The sequence below is a fragment of the Plodia interpunctella genome, chromosome 7 (assembly GCF_027563975.2).
Source record: "Plodia interpunctella isolate USDA-ARS_2022_Savannah chromosome 7, ilPloInte3.2, whole genome shotgun sequence".
NCBI lineage: Eukaryota > Metazoa > Arthropoda > Insecta > Lepidoptera > Pyralidae > Plodia > Plodia interpunctella.
This window is the reverse complement of record NC_071300.1, coordinates 7844104-7862283: the sequence shown is the minus strand read 5'-3', so window position 1 is coordinate 7862283 and position 18180 is coordinate 7844104. Positions and strand designations below refer to the sequence as shown.

The window sequence follows — 18180 nt, the reverse complement described above, 5'->3', positions numbered from 1 at the left end:
TTCTTCCGACTATCGTGTGTTATAATATCGAACATTCTTAGTTGTGACTTTTGTGCCTGTGATTTTTCTGTGTACGCTTGCTTGTAACGCGTGTTGCAATAAACCTTATCATCTTCTTTCACTTCCGCGCTTTCATCATCTTTCTCTGCTTACCTTCACTTCCGCTGCTTCACATCGCTGCTATCCAGAGACTGCTGCACTTCATACTAGCCGCTTTGCTGTTGGGAAGTATAATACCTACCGGTAACGTACCTTCCTACAACCTAATCAAAATTTATCGATAAATACCCAGTGTTGCCAGCCATGACACAGCGCCCACATTTATTCCTACTCTAAATATCCATATTATCACGCTTATTTCTCATAGTTTGATTAACATTTAGTGTGAAGTTACCGGGCAGGGGGTCTCTTGGGATTAGAGGAAGGGGTGTGAACAGCGCAGCACTTGACGAAGGCCCCCATGCAGACCACGAGCGCCACGCCGCCCAGCAGCACGGCCCACCACTGGTCCGTGACCCACGCCTGCACGCTCTGCAGCGTGGCGCGGTTCAGGAGCAGATTCTTGAGCCGCGCCAGCGGGCCCTCCGCGTCCACGGCGCGGCATTTCAGGAATACGTCGCAGTAACCCTGTTCCCAAATATTATTATGAGTTACACTTCTTGTTATGTATGTACTTCTAAATTTTGTTCTTTGTACAATAAATATATTAGAAACAAACAAACGAATATTCGTTATTTATATCCAAGTTTTAAGGAAGTTTCGTTTTTAGGCAAAATGTACTAAATGTTGTATAGCAAAATAATCTTACCCTCTTATTCATGAAAAAAGTTAAAGTATACTTAAGTTAAAATTTGTCCTTATTTATGAAAAAAGTTAAAGTATACTTAAGTTAAAATTTGTCAGTTGTCAATAGCACACTTTACAATATTTGACACTGACAGACAGAGACAAAACATACTTTAGCTTATAGTTCGCTGTAACTTTTTTAAAGTAAGAAGGTTAATCTCAATCTTTTTCTTGTCAGGTTTCTATTGGCGCGGCTCTCGTAACCGATTTTGACAGACTAACCTATCAAGTTTTATAGTTAGTTTGAGGATAACTCAATTTAAATTCCTAAATTAACTTTCGGTTATTGATCTTGCAAGACGGCTTGACCGATATAATAGGAAACTAGTGTTCCCATATTAGTACAATACATATCACAGACTAAATATGTATAATATTATATTCCAAAAAAATCCCAAAAGAATCCCGGACTGAATCGAAACTTAGCCTATATATGAGTTTAATGTCACATATTAACGGGGACATACCTGAAAGTTGTCACAAGGCGATCCGGGCCGCAAGCTAATCCCGCCCTTGGGCAAGCCAACTTTATCGGCGAACTCCGCCGTGCTCTGGCACGAGTCCGGTTCCGGCCCGGTCTGGCACGCCAGCTGGCACAGCAGTCGCCGGTCCACCACCGCGGTGACGCCGTCTCCTTTCTGCACGGGCGTTGATGACAGGAAACACTCCTTCATGTTCCACGCGAGGCAGATGGAGCCGGTGCATTCGCCGTTGTTGCACAGTTGAGTACCTGGAGTTAGATATTAATGTTACTGGACAAAAGTCAATTTATTTTAAAGGTTTTCCCAAACTTATTTATATAAAAGTTAAAGCATACCTTAAGCTAAAGTATATTTTGTCTCATTCTGTCAATGTCAAATATTTCAAAGTTTGATATTTAATTTTTATATGAATCGTATATCTATTAAATTTAAGAAAACATTTAAGATTAATAGGAAAACATGATTACAAACGACAACAAGAAAAAAGAGATCGATTTGTTGTTAGTAACAATTAAAATTAAGAGTTGTCATTATTCATAAAAAAATTAAAACACTAAGCTAAAACATATTTGGTCTCTTTCTGTCAAATATTATGAAGTGCGACATTGACAAAACATATTTTAGCTTACGAGCGTGTCCAAACTTTTTATGAACAACGGGGATATTTTATAACTATATCATTTTATAATATGCAGTATGTTTGTATAGAGCATGTTCAATGGTACTGACCATTGTTACACTTGGTGTGGTTGGACATGACCCTGGGCTCGGGGCACTCGGCAGAGCGGCCGGAGCAGAAGGAGGCGTGGCTGCACTCCGTGGCCTCGCGGCACGTCTGGTTCCTGAACGCCAGCACGAACTGGCACGTGCGCGCGTGGCAGCATGGGCCCTGCGACGGGCTGACGGGAACATACGGTCACACATTATACACACATTGCAACTGTTAAGATGTTATAATTGTCTGTTAAATATATAAATATGATCTGACAATGAACTTTGTCCACTATTGACGACTGCATTGCAAAGATCCACAAAGACGATAATCCTTACATGTTACAAAACAAATGAAACGAGATCTAGCCTATACCGTAGTCTTGAGGAAAACCAGTATATTTATAGAGCTATTACTAAAAATAACACATAGGTTGTTTACCCGTGAAAAAGCATACACTTCGTCGTAATATCCGTAATTTTGCAACATTAGCAAGATTAAGCCAAAGGTTATCAAAGTGGGGGAGTTATTAAATTTAACTGCCAACTTCCGTTGAGATTGTGTTGGCTTAGTTAATTTTTGTTTAACAGCTTAAACTGAAAAAATGGTCTTTGCACTTTAATATAAAATTTAAAATTTTATTTATTTAGTTGGAACTACTTATTTTACAAACCATAAATTTTATAGGATATATTTGAATTTTATATTTGAATTTTGGTAAATTACTTGTAATTTGCACATGTCGAATAGTCATTAGCAAATTAAATAAACAATTGATATTCACAATAATTTTATGAGGCTTCTACTATATAGCTTTACAATCAACGGCATGTCAAATGCCCTGAATGTAATAGTAATAAGGGCGAATCCGCTATATTTTTTGGTAAGTCTACGTGCTGTACCTAAAAGTTTTCGTTTTCTGTGGAAATTTCGGGTTACCCCTTAGTGCTATTCTGTAAGGAACCTACATTACCAAATGTCAACTTTCTACACCTACAATACTTCTTCTACAATAGTTTCAGCTGTGGGTTGTCTGTCAGCTTTTATAGAATTTATTAAATCTTTAATTCAAGCAAAGAGTATAAATCAATTTACCTGCATTGAGTGTTGGCTTTCCTAGTGCACCCTTTGGCAGTAATGTTTCTCTCCTTGTCATACGAGCTGACTTGTCGAGGATAACAGCAGTGATCCTTGCACTCATTCTCGTCGTAACCTAAATATGATGAGTTTTATTTCATCCAATTGTCATTACAGTTTCAGTTTGCAAGTATAACTCATGAAACGGAAAAAAGACTAAATAACACTTTTCACTTAATGATAAAAAGTGCTTTAAGGTGTCTAAAGTCTTGTCTGCACTACGATATTTCTCGCAATTCTGTAATACTTTGAATCTTATTAGAGTATTCGCACAGGCGGTAAAAAATTCGAGAGAAAGTACTATACGAGTGCGGAATATAATTCGCGAGAATAAATACCGTGCGGTGAAATATCGTTTTGCTTTTGCAAGTTAGATAAAATCAAAACCGGATAAGATCAGCCATAGTGAGAAAAAACGATTCCTCGTCAATAACGACGAAGAAACTGAGTTTTAACGAGAAATTGTTAACAAAACATGATATAATTACCGCAATCGCACTCTTCTCCATCCTCAACAATCTTGTTCCCGCAGAAAGCTCCCGCGCTGGCAGTCAGACAATTCCTCTTGCGACCATCGCGTACCGCATCAAGTACAGCGGAGATATTGCCGACGGAACACGACGAGAAACGACTGTTGTTCGGTCTGTCGCCCGATGTGGCTGATGCGAACATTATGAAGTTGCCTTGTTGTCCGCCTGGACGACATTCTGATGGATAGTCGTGCTGGGAACAAAATTTTCGATCAGAATGTCATCTTATGTATTAAGCAAAACAGGTGCTGTTTTTAAATGAAAGTGTCCTAATATCTTCCTTACGAACCGCTGCAAATGCGATTCTTACCGGTGATCCAAAATTATGGCCAATTTCGTGCGCCAACGTCAGCTGACTAACTTTGGGCGGCACTCGGCTGTTGTAGTTCACAAACGTGATGATGCCCGTGTTTAGAGAACGTTTGGTGCTCTGGTACATGCCGCCGATGGTTTCCGTGTACGTCTTGTACTTCTCGCAGATACCGCCAGAGGCGCCACTCGCACTCGCCACCCATGCTAGGCCTGCGAAATGAAAGTTGGTTAGTGCGTGGCAAAATTGTTGAGTTGTATATATCGTTGGAATTGAGTTTGAATATTGATTGGTTGCTAGCCCATTGCTTATGAGAAGAATCTCCAGTTTATAGCCCTTTCCCTTGATTGAGTTTTACAATAAGCGCAGGAGGAGAAGCAGCTAGCACATTCGACCATCATGGATACAATCTTAGTTTTTATAGAATAGTTAGAATCTTTGTTTAGGAATTTAAAAATGTAAGTTGCATTATGCCACAGTATTGTCGCGGTCACTCAAACAGGACAATGGATTAGAATGGATTAAATGTTTAATTTATCATCTGACGTCACATTTATGAGACTAATGAGAAGAAATGGCATGTTTACGTCTATACCTCAATATAGATTACATTCCGCATATCTTTGCTTAATAATAACAACGCAATTTTCCTGCTATTCAAATAATATAATCTGTATAAATTACAAGGTAAATATGTACGTAAACTTCGTAATAAACAGGCATTAAGTGACTTTGGTAATCTATAACTACACGTACGTCTCATTACCAACTCATATAAAATAAAAATTAATGCCAACGCATACAAATAAAGGACCTGAAATCATGATCATTCCTGTTTAGAGCTTATCATTTTTATCGTGTGAACTTACAAAACCACATCCTACATTCGCATATCAATATGGTATTATCATATGACGAATCCTAAGATATGCCGAAGGTCATTCGAAAACGAATCGATTTATGAGTGAGACTTTTTATCCTAAGGAACGTGTAGATTATAATCGAATGGTTACCGAATAAAAAACGTTCAATAACAACTTATAAAAAAAATGACAAGGCATATGCGAGTTGTGCCTTGACTTGAAAATGATTGAATGTGAGTCATATTTTCAAGGTTAGAGTAGGCTATTGCCTTAATGGCATTACTAAGACCAATCTCAAGATCCAACATGGAAAACTATAATAACATACTTGTCTTTGTGTCGGAAAATATGTTACATTGGGTGCTTAAAATACCCAAAATATAAAATAATAATGACAATAAAACTTTTGATTGGGTTCGATTTTCGGGCATAGAATACGCTTGCAAATTGGTGAATTTTACGCTTTTTAAATGCCTCATTAAATTAAATATGTATCGCATAAAATATCGTACGAAGCCTACTACTCGTATTTCTGTGTTGTAATATAAGCGCGACTGTATTAAATGAAAAAAAAAAACAAGTGGAGGACTGGATCTGGTGACTTTATTGCGAATCATTACGTGCTATAACAGCGCAAATGACCTTTCAGTTTTTGGTCTATAGGGGTAACCTTGAAGGATCCCCGTATATATTAATTACGTATCTGATTCATACTTGTTCATACTGTACGTGTTACTTCACCGGCCCAACTCAACATCTTCATATCGTGGACGGGTAACTGCTTTAACACCGGCCCATCTCAACATCTACCTATTGTTGACGCGTAACTGCTTTTCATTTTGTGCAATCAAGTTTGCATAATAATCAAAATGATCTGCAGCATGTCAGCCTCCGCCACTTCTCCCTGTCTGGTGTCGATCGATCTGTTACATTTCTCTCAATTTAATGTATCTTAAACATAACCTTAAAATTCTAACGCCTAAGAGGCAGAATATGTTGCACTTGCACTCCATTGTACCTCAGAACATCAATGTATCACCACATTCTAAGGAATAAATGACTTTATCTATCTTTGCCATACTCTGCGGTACGCACTCACATCTATGAAGTTAACATAATAGATAATAACTGATCGCAGTGAAACTCACCAAGGGTGCCGCCAGTGAAGTCCCTGTAGGTGAACACGTAGGCGAGACAGAAATCCTCGTGGTTGCCCAGAGAGTGCAGGTTGAGGAAGTTGGACACGTCGATGTTTTCAAGACAGAACTGGTTGGTTTCGAAGTGGTGTGTGTTGCACATGGAGTCGTCATCGATCTGTCGTCAAAAAAACTATTACTTATGAAGCTGTGATAGTTTTGCGGCAAGATGATTGCTATTATAAAAGTGGTACTGGGCCTATTGTGCTTTACTCCAAATTGTAAAGAAAATTTACTCTAATTTATAAACTTAAAAGTATTATCAAAAAATAAATAAACGTGATATGCAATATTTTGCAAGTGTGTAGTGCAAAAAATAAGTAATGGCGAAAGAAGTAATGGAAATCTTTGCCGACATATTAAACAAATTGATAGAATAGCCTATTCCTAGCTGGACGATCACTGATTTATATCGACAATAGACTAACTACTCCTAAAGTCCTAACTGGCATTTATGATGATCACATGCTTTTCGATGAAATAACTTATAAAAAAAAACAACTAAACAACTTTATCTGTACTTAGATAAAATTTTATAAATGGTTTAGTGTCATTGTTATATCAATAAATTAAATACAAACCAACCTTAATTCTCTGGACTTCAAATTTAATATTTCTATGCTCCATTTGTCCATCAAACTTGGTGTCGCGATATATGTAGTTGACAGCTGTCACGTGGTGCGAGATGAGAGAGAGAATCTCCTCTCTCGTCTTCATGTCGACTTCAGCCTTTTTTGATAAGTCTCGGTGCTAGAAAAAAAGTACTACCAATCAGAAACTGAAAAATGCGAAACTTTTGATGGGAGTGTGTGTTTGTTTATTTATTTATGAAACTTAAACATTTTACATAACGTCAATTTATCTGCTAGCAGTGTACATGTGTGTGTAGTGTGTGAATGTGTGGTTCTCAATCAGGCAAAATCGACTAATCTACAGAACTACAAAGAGCCACAGAATTTGAAAACGCATATCTTTGAAACTTCATTTAGGTACGAATCTATGCGAAAAATTCTATTTATGATAGACATGTGTGAGACTATAGGTTATACATAATCTCGGAACTTCCACGAGTGCCACAAGACAAAGCCAGTAAGTGTTTTTAAACTGACAGTTTTACAACATAATTAACTTGCAATAACGTTCACATCATGTTGTCAGTTATACAATCGTAAAAATAGCTTTCTTTGCGGCGAACGATATGTATTTAAGACATGTCATTTCATTAAGTATCATTACATGTTTAGGCATCACTGACATGCGAGGGACAACACGCGATTGTCAAGACGTTGTCATCATCAAAATTCTTAGACCAATGTTGGACATTTGTTTGTACGAAGCAGTTTGTTCTTAATTTGATTCGCCCTGAAGTTTCACACTCGTTGCTAAGATTTAAGAGATAAAAAGTGACCCATGTTTCACTCAAGATTTACTCTTATATCAAAATTCCCCAGATTACGCTGAAGCGACCCTGTGGAGGCTGATCTGCGTGAATTGGGTGCTCTGAACTGGAGAGACATAGCGCAGAAGGGAAGACAATGACAAGGGCCTCTCGTTTCAGAGGCCAAGATCTACAATCTGACGATTATTTTGATTTTCAACCATTAAATATTATTTTTCATACGATTATATTACTACAAGACTATAATATATTTTAGAAAATGTCCCCCCACTTCAATATTGTTACCTCTGGAAATCCCTCTCTAACGTGTCTCCATATGAGCGGGTCTGTCTGTATGTAGAGCGAGCACGTGTTGCGATCTCTGTTCTCGATGGCCGCTCGCCGCGACCGCGAATGTTCGCCCGTGTTCGCGCTCCGCGAATATTTGTTGTGAGGATGAGGAAAGTCCCAATATCTGGAAAGAAGGATGATTGTAAGCCAGTGTTTTTGTGGTGCACACTGTGCGCTTTAGACAAAATAAAAATGTACATGTTTTTGTTTTTCTGTGTCTTTGTTCTGTGTTTTATTATGCAATAAAGTTATTTCAAACAATTTTCAAACAAATATATTTAAAAAAATCCCTCTCTTTTTCGTGTGTATTAGTGCGTTCCAACATTCAAATCACATCTATAATTCTAATTTCTGTAGCTATCAAATGTGAATAATTCTCGCAATCTATTCACGCTTTGATTTAATTTCATTCCGAGAAAAATATTTCATTTCTTCAGGAAACTTGTTTCCAATACCACCCGGTTGTTCCCGATTCACTGGCCAATAATAATCCAGTATAATTAAGAAGGCAGTAATTGATAACCCGACAATAAATGATACATTTTCTGGTATTCATCCATCACGGCGGAGCTTAACACGGCAGTAATATCAGTAATATTGTTATCGTAATTAATCATTTTTTATTTCATTTCCAACATTGGTTTTTTGTTCATGTTATATTGAACCAGTTTTGCCTTAACCCGTCGAATATATGTAAAGGTTCTTCTAATAATGAAAACTAATGTACTGAAATTCGATCAATAAAGGAGTCAAAACTCACAAGACGTTGCAGCCTTCTTAGCTAGCTTCTATAGTGTACACAGCCTACATAATAGCTAAAAATAAAATAAACTGTCAAGATAAAAAAAGTAATAATAACCAAAAAGTTTTAATTAAACACACAAACTTATTTTACACAGAGGTTGAGAAGAATAGTAATTTGAACTCTTAAGCTAAATAACAAATTATGTTTTCCATATTTTGTATATTTATAAAGAGTACAAGAAATTTGCAAACATATCAACAAAGATCTATGTACGACAGCGAGATAAAAGGAAAACATCTAGTTACCCTGAAAGGGTTTAAAAAGCTTCTAAAATAATCAAGAGTGGAGACAGGGTGGCGCCCCGGTGGTGAGGGTCAATGTCCACACTGTTCAGGTTGCACCGTGGTAACGTACAGCAAATGTACAATCGACCGCATGACAAGTTACGCATGCATCTTTATGCCGTGGTGATAGGGGAGGATCTACAATGTATTTGCGCAGATTCATTTGTTGTTGACTGTACTTAACTTAGTTACTAATCTCATAGACCACCTTGGTCGTTGCAGCGAAAATGTAGTGATGAGAAAACTTGTTATGTTTCTCTTTTCCATTATTCAACTAGTTTTCGTCTGTAAATGTAATCTATCTTTGTATTTTTTATTACTCTCGCTATACATATAATACGCCATATAATGATAAGTGTCGGTGATAAGAACAGTAACCTTGTCTTTCCTGTTTATTTTATTATATACTTTGGTTTTTTAACTAGTTTTCGTCTGAGAAATTCTGGTTAGTTATTTATCAATTTTAGTAATACTAAATGAGTGGAATAGCTCCCATATTGCCTAGACTAGATCCAAGACATCGAAGCTAGTAACATATTTATATTAAAACATGATAACAAGGTCTCTAACCTCGGTAGCCACGCCCCTTCCTTTGAAGATAGCAAATTTTAAATCCTATGAGAAAATTTAGCTACAAGATTTTATTTACCTACGTATTTATTTATTGTATATGTCCTTATGTCTATGGTGGAATCTTGCATATCAATCTTGAAGCAGATCTTCAGCCGATTGAGCTGAATTTTTGTACACACATTATTATTATTGTACACACTAGCTTATAAAACTGATGCGTGTGCATCCTGTTGTTTGGGGATTTTGTCCTATCTATTCTAGAAGCTGTTCACTGAAGGTGCAATAACAAAATTTTCCGGAAACTTGTTCCATTCTGTGATCACACGATTGGGTAGAACATTGTGTAGTGGAAGTCTGTTTGCGATTTGGCGGTACAGTTTTAAGGAATGTTATTTCGACTGCTTGTTTTAAGAAAGTTGAAAGAGTTCTTGTAGGCCTGGCACGTCATAGTAGTCTGCATGGAATGCAATAAGATCTCTCTGATAACAATAAAAGCTTGTGTCAAAAATGTCATTTTGTTTGGAAGCAGTCCCATTGAATGGAGCTCAAACACTGTAAAAACAATAGAAATGGTCCTACTTAGCATCACTGGCTATACGTACCTAGGGGGATCATCTCTCAGACTGTTGGGATGTGGAGGCGACGAAATAGGCGTGTGATGTGGGGGCGCAGTGGGGGGCGGGGGCGCGGGTGTCGTCGATAGCTCGTCGTCCACTCCGGAGTTTTGAATTCGCTCCATCCACTGCACCACCTCGTCTGTGATGCCGCAGCCTCCTACGTGCCCTGTGTAAAAATATTATATATTGGAGGCTACCGCATCTTTGTTCACTTGTTCGCCACGGATCGAGAGATACTGAGCTCCTGTTACTATGGCTTGTGTTAAAAAAAGGGGTACACGTGCGCAGACCACAAACATTTACCTTGGACATAGATCGTTCTCTGCACTAGCGCTCACAACGGCAAAACCAGACTCATTAGCCCTCATTCATTATACTTACTTATTACAAAGGATTTTGGGGTATCCTAATGTAAAAATCCATACAGATTTCATAAATGCGGAAGTCACGCTTTCGCGGCTAAACCTTTGGGCTTGTTTTGAAGAAATTTGGAATCGATGTATGTATGCTACCAGAGGCGGAGCTACGTACACAAGCATGTATATTTTTATTCGAAAAAAAAAAGGATGAAAAAGTTGCATATTACTGAGCGTGTTTGATTTAAAAACAAGCCATTTTAAACCAGTTCTAAATGTCACAAGTGTGTATTTGGTATTATACCGTTACCTCTATCGCCAATATTAAAACTGTATATCATCCAGTTTTTACGCAAACATCATGGGAATGTTGAGGTAAATTTATTAAAGTTAATTATTATAGTAGTTAAGGCTGTAAAACTTAATTTATAGCTGACAATACTGTAATCATTGACTATTAACAGATATAATTAGGAAGTTTCGTTATGTGTCTATGTTTTTGAACAATACCAATGGCATTATTGAAAAACGGCCTTCTAGACCAGATTAAAAAAAAAATACTTTTCCAAAATTTAATACTTTATTTTCATTTCAACAATATGGAATACGTCTTTTATTAAGTAAGATTGCTTAAAGATGTCGAAAAATGATAAAAGAATTTTGTGTTCAAAACAAAATTTAAAAATCCAGTACCTAGCATCAATTACGCGGGAGGATTGCAACGTCAGCGCGGTCGCGTCATAAAATTAAGTCTTTTATATTCGCCACGAGTGCCATCAAATCCAACAACGTATTGCTGCCCTCCGCGCGCCCTTTCATCCGGTAGCATACGTTAAAAGACCTCTGAACTCGGGATTTTAAAGGCCTTACTTTTAAAATTACCTAGCCAATCACGTTCCTTGTTCGTCCTCTGGTTAATAATGTCTTGCCCTAGTTAGGGATGCCTTATGTACCGCATACGGGTAATACATGCGGTACATATAACCATCACCGTATTTGGCTATCTCGTCCGCTATGTCGACAATAAAAAGGTAATTCAATAAAGTCCCACATTTTTAACAAAATTTCCGTTTTGGTTACTAGAAATTAGGTAGTCAAGTAACCCTCTATGTCACGGCTAATAAAGATGATTTTGCAATGAATTTAGGTAGTGGTATAGGTATTTAGGTAGGTAGTTTATGTGCTTGATTTGATTGCACAGTCTGTAAACGATTTAGAATGATTTTATTGAATAGCCCCGTCATACAGTACCAAATAACTCCGTGCGTGATGTGAATACAATAAGGCGAATTACCGAAGACCACGCTCGTATACGTACGTGAAATAGATCTAAGGTTAAAATATTCTGAATATATTTTAAATTATTCATGACAAATTCAAAGTTTGCGGGCTGAGTTACGGACTTGGGGAAAAGAAAAATAAGGGGTAACATTCCCTTGGTGGGGAAATACTGGCGCGGTTGTTTGCAGACACGACGACCAGCCAACTTGTTGCTAGTTTAACGAACTACCATTATCAAGCTATAAATAAAGTCTAGCCTTAAATGTATTTACATAATAATCATTCACCATAAATTTATTCAGTCTCGTTTGTATTTTATATTGTAAGTAACGAGTTATTTAATATTTTCGGGACTTTTTACCGACTGATAATAATTTTAATTTTTACGAAAAGCATTTATATATCTGTGGTTGCATTTACTCAGAATTACGCGAAATGTTATGAAATATTATTTACACCTGCATGTGTGCACAAAGCAATCTGATCCTGTTGTATTATATTAGGAAGTTGTATTTAAGTAAGTATTATAATATGACCATTTAGACCATATGAAGCATCATACGGTGTAATGTCCACATTATAATAATGATGATGCTGCTGCAAGAATAGTCGAAAGCCGCACTGAGCGCCATCATATACATAAAAATATTCTAGACACAGTTTAAATATCAAAACGTGAAATCTCTACACTACACCAAAAGCTTTAGATTTATAAATCTACATTTACGGGTTCACCAAAAAACCTTCTTTCATATGATGGCTACCGAAAAATTAAAAAGTTGATCCTTATTCTTGCCTCGCACATATGTAACCTACACTCGGGTGAAAAATTACAACACAATCAAGAGATGGTTCAATTAAAAAAAAAAGAAATATAGCGTATGTCATGGCGGCGCGCATCGGAGTTTCGCATCCGGAGCTGCATTAACGAGCCCTGGGTCAGGAGAGGACGACCGTCAGATAACGGAAATTGCCGGCTGCCGTAGTTACACCCACCGCTAATACCGACCTCTATCATTCGTCTGCGGTAATGAGGGTTAAGGTCTAACCAAATCGTTGTGCAGGCACCTATACTGGTAAACGAATAAACGCTTATTGATAAAGTTGTACTTTTAGATTCCTATACCGATTATCGGTCAGATCAGCAGTTATCAAACATTTTTTGATGGAACTCTTTTAGAAAGCTAAGTATATACTGATGCACTAAATCAAAAGTAGTTCAAATCACATTTAATTATTTTCTCAAGACGCGTTCTTTTTAGTTTTAAAGCTATTAGTATGTTCTTGTTTGTCGATGCCATGATGATAGTCAATGAAAGCTAGTAAACCCTTATTTTCAATATAAAAATGTATTGAATTCAGTAAAAGGGTTCAGCAAATGTGGGTTCGTACACAAAAACAAAGACTGAAATGTTAGCCACTAATTTCTTGGAATTAATCAACCAGCTATTTAGTATCTATCTACATAAAATATGAGCGTAATGTCTTATTACGAGCAAAAAAATATCATATTCCTGTAATAAAATCTAAAAACCATTTGAGGTAAAACTTTTTACCGATAAGTGTTTGTAAGCATCATTAAGAACGAGTTAAGTCACCACTATTTAAATAACTCGCGGGAGTTTATTGGTAGCGTACATCCGGCTAGATAAGTGCAACCTAGCAGATTCCATTAGAAATTCTACAACAACACCATCAAATATGCACAGTAATGAGTAAAGGAGAATGTATCAAAGAAGTAACAAAAATTAAACTTCTTAAAGTTTACGCCATTTTGAATGTGGATCACGATCAGATTGATCTTTTATTTTGAACAAGCTTTTATTATGTGGTAATATTTTGTAAAATACAGATCCTTGTGATATATATCAAATAGTATGAAAATTGTACATCTGTCGCTCTCATTTCGACAACGATAATAGAGTACAAATATACAAATTGATGTCAAAATGAATTAAACCTACATGTTTTACCGAATATAGGTATGCAAATATAAATAAATAAAGAGGAGCATCCACTACAAATAACAAAAAAAGAATTATAATGTATAGGTACTAGCACTAAATTCTATCCGAGTCTATCATTAAAGAAATCATTTAAACTATAATAACATTTATCAGTTAATAAAGACTTGAGGTGCTGTTTAAATAGATTTAAATTTAAGCTTTTATATTGATTTGGAATTTTGTTCTAAATTTTCGGTGCCATACATTATTATGCTATTACCGAGTAAAGCAGCATTTGACGGGTGCATGCATAATCGATAGATAGATATCAAATAAATACAGGTATTAGATAAAGTAAGACATTTTAAAAATATCAGTCAAGAGGAAAAGTTGAAACGACTTTTCTTAAATTATATTTTTCATTACAAAATTATAATGTTTAACCTACTTTTCTAACACAGCAAAATACTTGAACAACCACTACACTTTACATTATCGGATAGTGTTTAGTATTTTGATGGTGACTAACGGGAATTAACGTCATTCGAGATTTGTTGTCGCACTGGTTTCTAATGCGAGCTACGTTTCTTGAATATAAATTTATTATGGACATATTTACATTTAATTTTTGTTCATAAGCATATTTTCTGGCCTTTTGCAGATTGAATTTATTGTTATTACGTGTATGTGTTTTTATGACTGATTATATTATTCTTATCAAAGAACAAATTGCTAAGTGTGTAAAATCAATCATATGTATAAGGAATGACCGGTATAGGAATTTCCTTAGATATTTTTAAAGTTCCGTGCCTCGAAAGTTAAGAACAACAGCCGCACAACGAAGAGATCCCCACTCTTCGTTGTCCGTCTGCCCTCTGCATCTTGATTTAATTTTGGCAAAGACCAGTAAAGGAAATTTAAATAAGAGGAATACAAAACTGGATATTTAAACTACTACATTTGCTAAAGATGTAAATAAACGTCACATTTATATTGAGTTTGACACGCTACTGAAACAATATTCGGGTGCAGACTCGCACTTGCCTAATTTTTCTTTAGAGCCAGCCAGAAAAATGTACGAGCTGTGTGATAAAATGTTATTTTTTAATTTAGGATTAATTTATTCGTACGTAATGTTATTTTAAGAAGCAGCGTTGATGCCGTTCGAGAGCCCGAGGCAATTTGTGTTGGGAGTTAGGGATGTTACGCAAGTTCGACGGATCCAAAAAGTCGGATCTTTCGATTGATATGCCACAGATTCAGTACGAACAAAAAAGGTATTCAACAAGACGCTAGGACAGGTTGATCAAATCCACTCTGGCGTAAAACTAAAAGAGTTTATGCTTGCCGTCAAAATCAAATAATAACTTCTTCAAGTCCAAGATATATGAATATCGTTTTCAACAGAAATTAAACAGATTAATAGTTGTGGGTAACTATAGATTTGTTTTCATAGAGATATTTGCCCGGTTTCCGATTCCGGAACCAAAATCGATGAATCAATTTATAAATTCCGACTTCGATTCCGATAAAACTACCTCTGTAACAACCCTGCAGGCCGTGCGTTCGGTGCGGATCGGGTAATGCAATATTCTGATACACATGAAGCGTTTAAACGAGATTGTACACTGTTTTCTCTGTTTCTGTAACGAAACAAGATAACGAGACGCAAATTAAATTAGTTCCTCGCTAGGGTAACCAAATATCGCGAATTGTACGCACTTGAAAAGTAACGAGCCTACGGCACTATTTTTGGAGGGCATTTTATAAACTTATTATATAATATTGTCCTAAATTAAATGAAACCTATAAAAACATTCGTGCTCTGGGCTACGCCGCTCTATGGTTGAGGAAAAATCCGGGGAAATGTTCAGATTCAGAGATAGATGCAAGTCATGCTCTATTTACAGTTTTAAATGGAAAGTTATTTTTACTGATTAATCAGTTGCCATTCGATATTTAAAGAATACGGCAAATAAGAATAAAGGCCTTTGGCCAACAGTAGGATACCTAAAAAAGCTAATTCGTTATAAAAATAGCTGATTCGTTAATTTTGTATATTTTTTTAGGCTGTAATCATATTATCTGGTTACCCTTGCAGGTTACACACGATGGTTCAGCGAATCTCCTCAACGTGTACACAGTACTCAACTCACCCTACGCTTGACGCGACGCAATGTCAAGAGACGTAATAAATATGTAGACATTAATGTTTATCTGAGACGATTCCAGCGCAATACTATTTATGTTTGCTTGATTATTTGCTATGGGGATTGGGAGGGGTGTGTAATTATATCACTATGTTTATCGTTATTTCAAATACAAATATATCTTTTTTTATTATGACATATCCATAGATTTTGATATTCATATTTTGATGTCATATTTATCGACTGCCAGCGGTATTGATATATTCATTACCACACCTGGTTTGTACTTATAAATTGTTTGCTTATAACGCCGGGTCTACAGCGAAAGTTAAATTAACATTAACAAAAACACGAAACTGACTTTTCTTTACACATGCTGTGGACAACATTTTGGACACACAGCATTGGATTGAGGTGATTTTTGGTGTGTAGTAGTTTGTGAGATAAAGACAGAGCAGGCGGAGTCCATAGTAAGTATAAATGAATAAATATCCCAATAGGTATACCATCTATCTGATGGAAATTTGTTACCGTAGCCCAAAAACACGATAATTTGAAGTTATGTAATATATTTTCAGGTTTACATTTACATTCTTTTCCACGCATAACTTAACAATTTTTTCGGTAAAATAACTGCGTGTAACGCGGCACGCCAACTCTCAAAAAGTCCGGGTTTCCTGTAAACTTAATCTACTAATGAATTCAGTTCACGGCCCGCTCGACCATGGAAAATAACAACAAAAGCTGGTGTTGTGTTGGTGCGCAGTTGGACGGTATGGAATAAAATATCGAGGGTAAATAGAATTGATGTGAAGATGTGACTTAGAAAACATTTTGATGTGAGTGGCCTATACCCAGCAGTGGGATATAAAGGGCTGCCAATGATAACGTAAATTAGAAATCAGTTCTTATGAGATATTCCCCGGTTCAAATTTGACACATAATTTAAACAAAATATTTTTAGTGGTAACGTAACACAGGTCCTACTCTTTCCCAGTTATAATATTATGATACAAGCGTGCAAATATTGGTCATTCATACGCCAAAGCCGAGCGCTATAATATGGCCCTATACCTATAATGGTATAAACGCCTTCGAGTAAAATAAATATGTAACAATGTAATTACTTAAACATGTATTTACAACACACGAACAACCTGTCACTCAGCTTAGCGAAAATACTTTAAACAATATTATCAAAAGCTACATCTTCGCCAATCCCGCACACTTCTTCCACAGGCTTTGTTTTGCACGTGGAAAATAAGTAATTAAAATTATAATAGCATATTTGTAAACTGTCTACACTGTAAAGGCAGGGTGTTTTATATCTATGGAACTTGGCGAATTACAACCCGTGTAAGCTCCGCGGACAAATTGATGCTGAAGTGGAAAGCGGCGTCGTCGTAAGTCGAAAGCTTAACTGTATTGGGGAAGTTTTTCCGGGGCCTTAGTGCGTGTCTGCAATTCGCTTTTCGCTATCATACCTTTTAACAGTGGGTCACAGGTGACCAATAACGGTGTGACATTATGACGCGACGACAACCATATCGAAATTGTGATTCAGTGCGATAAGATACGATAGTGAGTGAATTGCAAACTAGCAATAAGGCCTCTATTGATCATTTGAACTGTTAAATAATATTATTGTTATAATATGACGACAATATGGATTTCCGGTAGGTTTGAAATTGTTGGTGGTTTAGACTACTGAAAAATATTTCATTTTTTGAATACATACAATTCGTAAGTAAATAAATACATATAAAACTTACATTTCTTTAATTAAGATGCGAGTTCCTTTGTGTCCCTTTGATTCGAAACTTTTGATAAAATGTCTATAGCACATCAATACATCTTCTAACCCTTTGTGAAGAAAGAATAAACGTTAAGACGAATAGCGCATTCTTAGATGACTTGTTTTCACAGTAAGAAAATACAATCTCACTGGTCAGAAAGATACTGGTGTATTTTATTAGTATTAGAGATCCGTCCCCGGCTTCGCAGGGTTCGCAGGTTAGGGTAAAACAAAAGAAGTACATTCGTGTAGCCTATCTTACTTTTGAAGGTTTTAGATTTTATATTGTACCCAGAGATCAAAATTAGTCGAGTAGATTTTGCGAGATTGAACAAAAACTACCCAACCAGGGTAAACACAACAAGGTGTTGGTTGGCATAAACATCGTCACACCCTCGGTCACAACATTTACTTTGAAGGATGACTTACTAGAAACCAACATTAAAAAAAAATACAATCCACAATAATAAGAATGAAGCTTCCTTACTTTTCCATTGATTAATAAAATGTTAATAGCCGCAAAGCAGGCATGGTAGACAATATAATATCATTTCGCATAAAATGATTC

The 18180-nt window shown here is 36.4% G+C and overlaps 1 protein-coding gene across 1 annotated transcript in view; it reads right to left on the bottom strand.

Moving 5' to 3' along the window:
* Nucleotides 1-18180, bottom strand: part of kuz (kuzbanian) — a 54351-nt gene that overhangs the window by 8109 nt on the left and 28062 nt on the right. The window contains exons 5-14 of the mRNA XM_053747910.2: nucleotides 10070-10250; nucleotides 7761-7929; nucleotides 6662-6826; nucleotides 6029-6194; nucleotides 4018-4229; nucleotides 3666-3900; nucleotides 3136-3253; nucleotides 2058-2227; nucleotides 1314-1576; nucleotides 395-627 (exon numbers count right to left, since the gene is read on the bottom strand). Of these exons, the coding sequence (XP_053603885.1) occupies nucleotides 395-627; nucleotides 1314-1576; nucleotides 2058-2227; nucleotides 3136-3253; nucleotides 3666-3900; nucleotides 4018-4229; nucleotides 6029-6194; nucleotides 6662-6826; nucleotides 7761-7929; nucleotides 10070-10250 (1912 nt within the window). The remainder of the gene's footprint in view (nucleotides 1-394; nucleotides 628-1313; nucleotides 1577-2057; nucleotides 2228-3135; nucleotides 3254-3665; nucleotides 3901-4017; nucleotides 4230-6028; nucleotides 6195-6661; nucleotides 6827-7760; nucleotides 7930-10069; nucleotides 10251-18180) is intronic.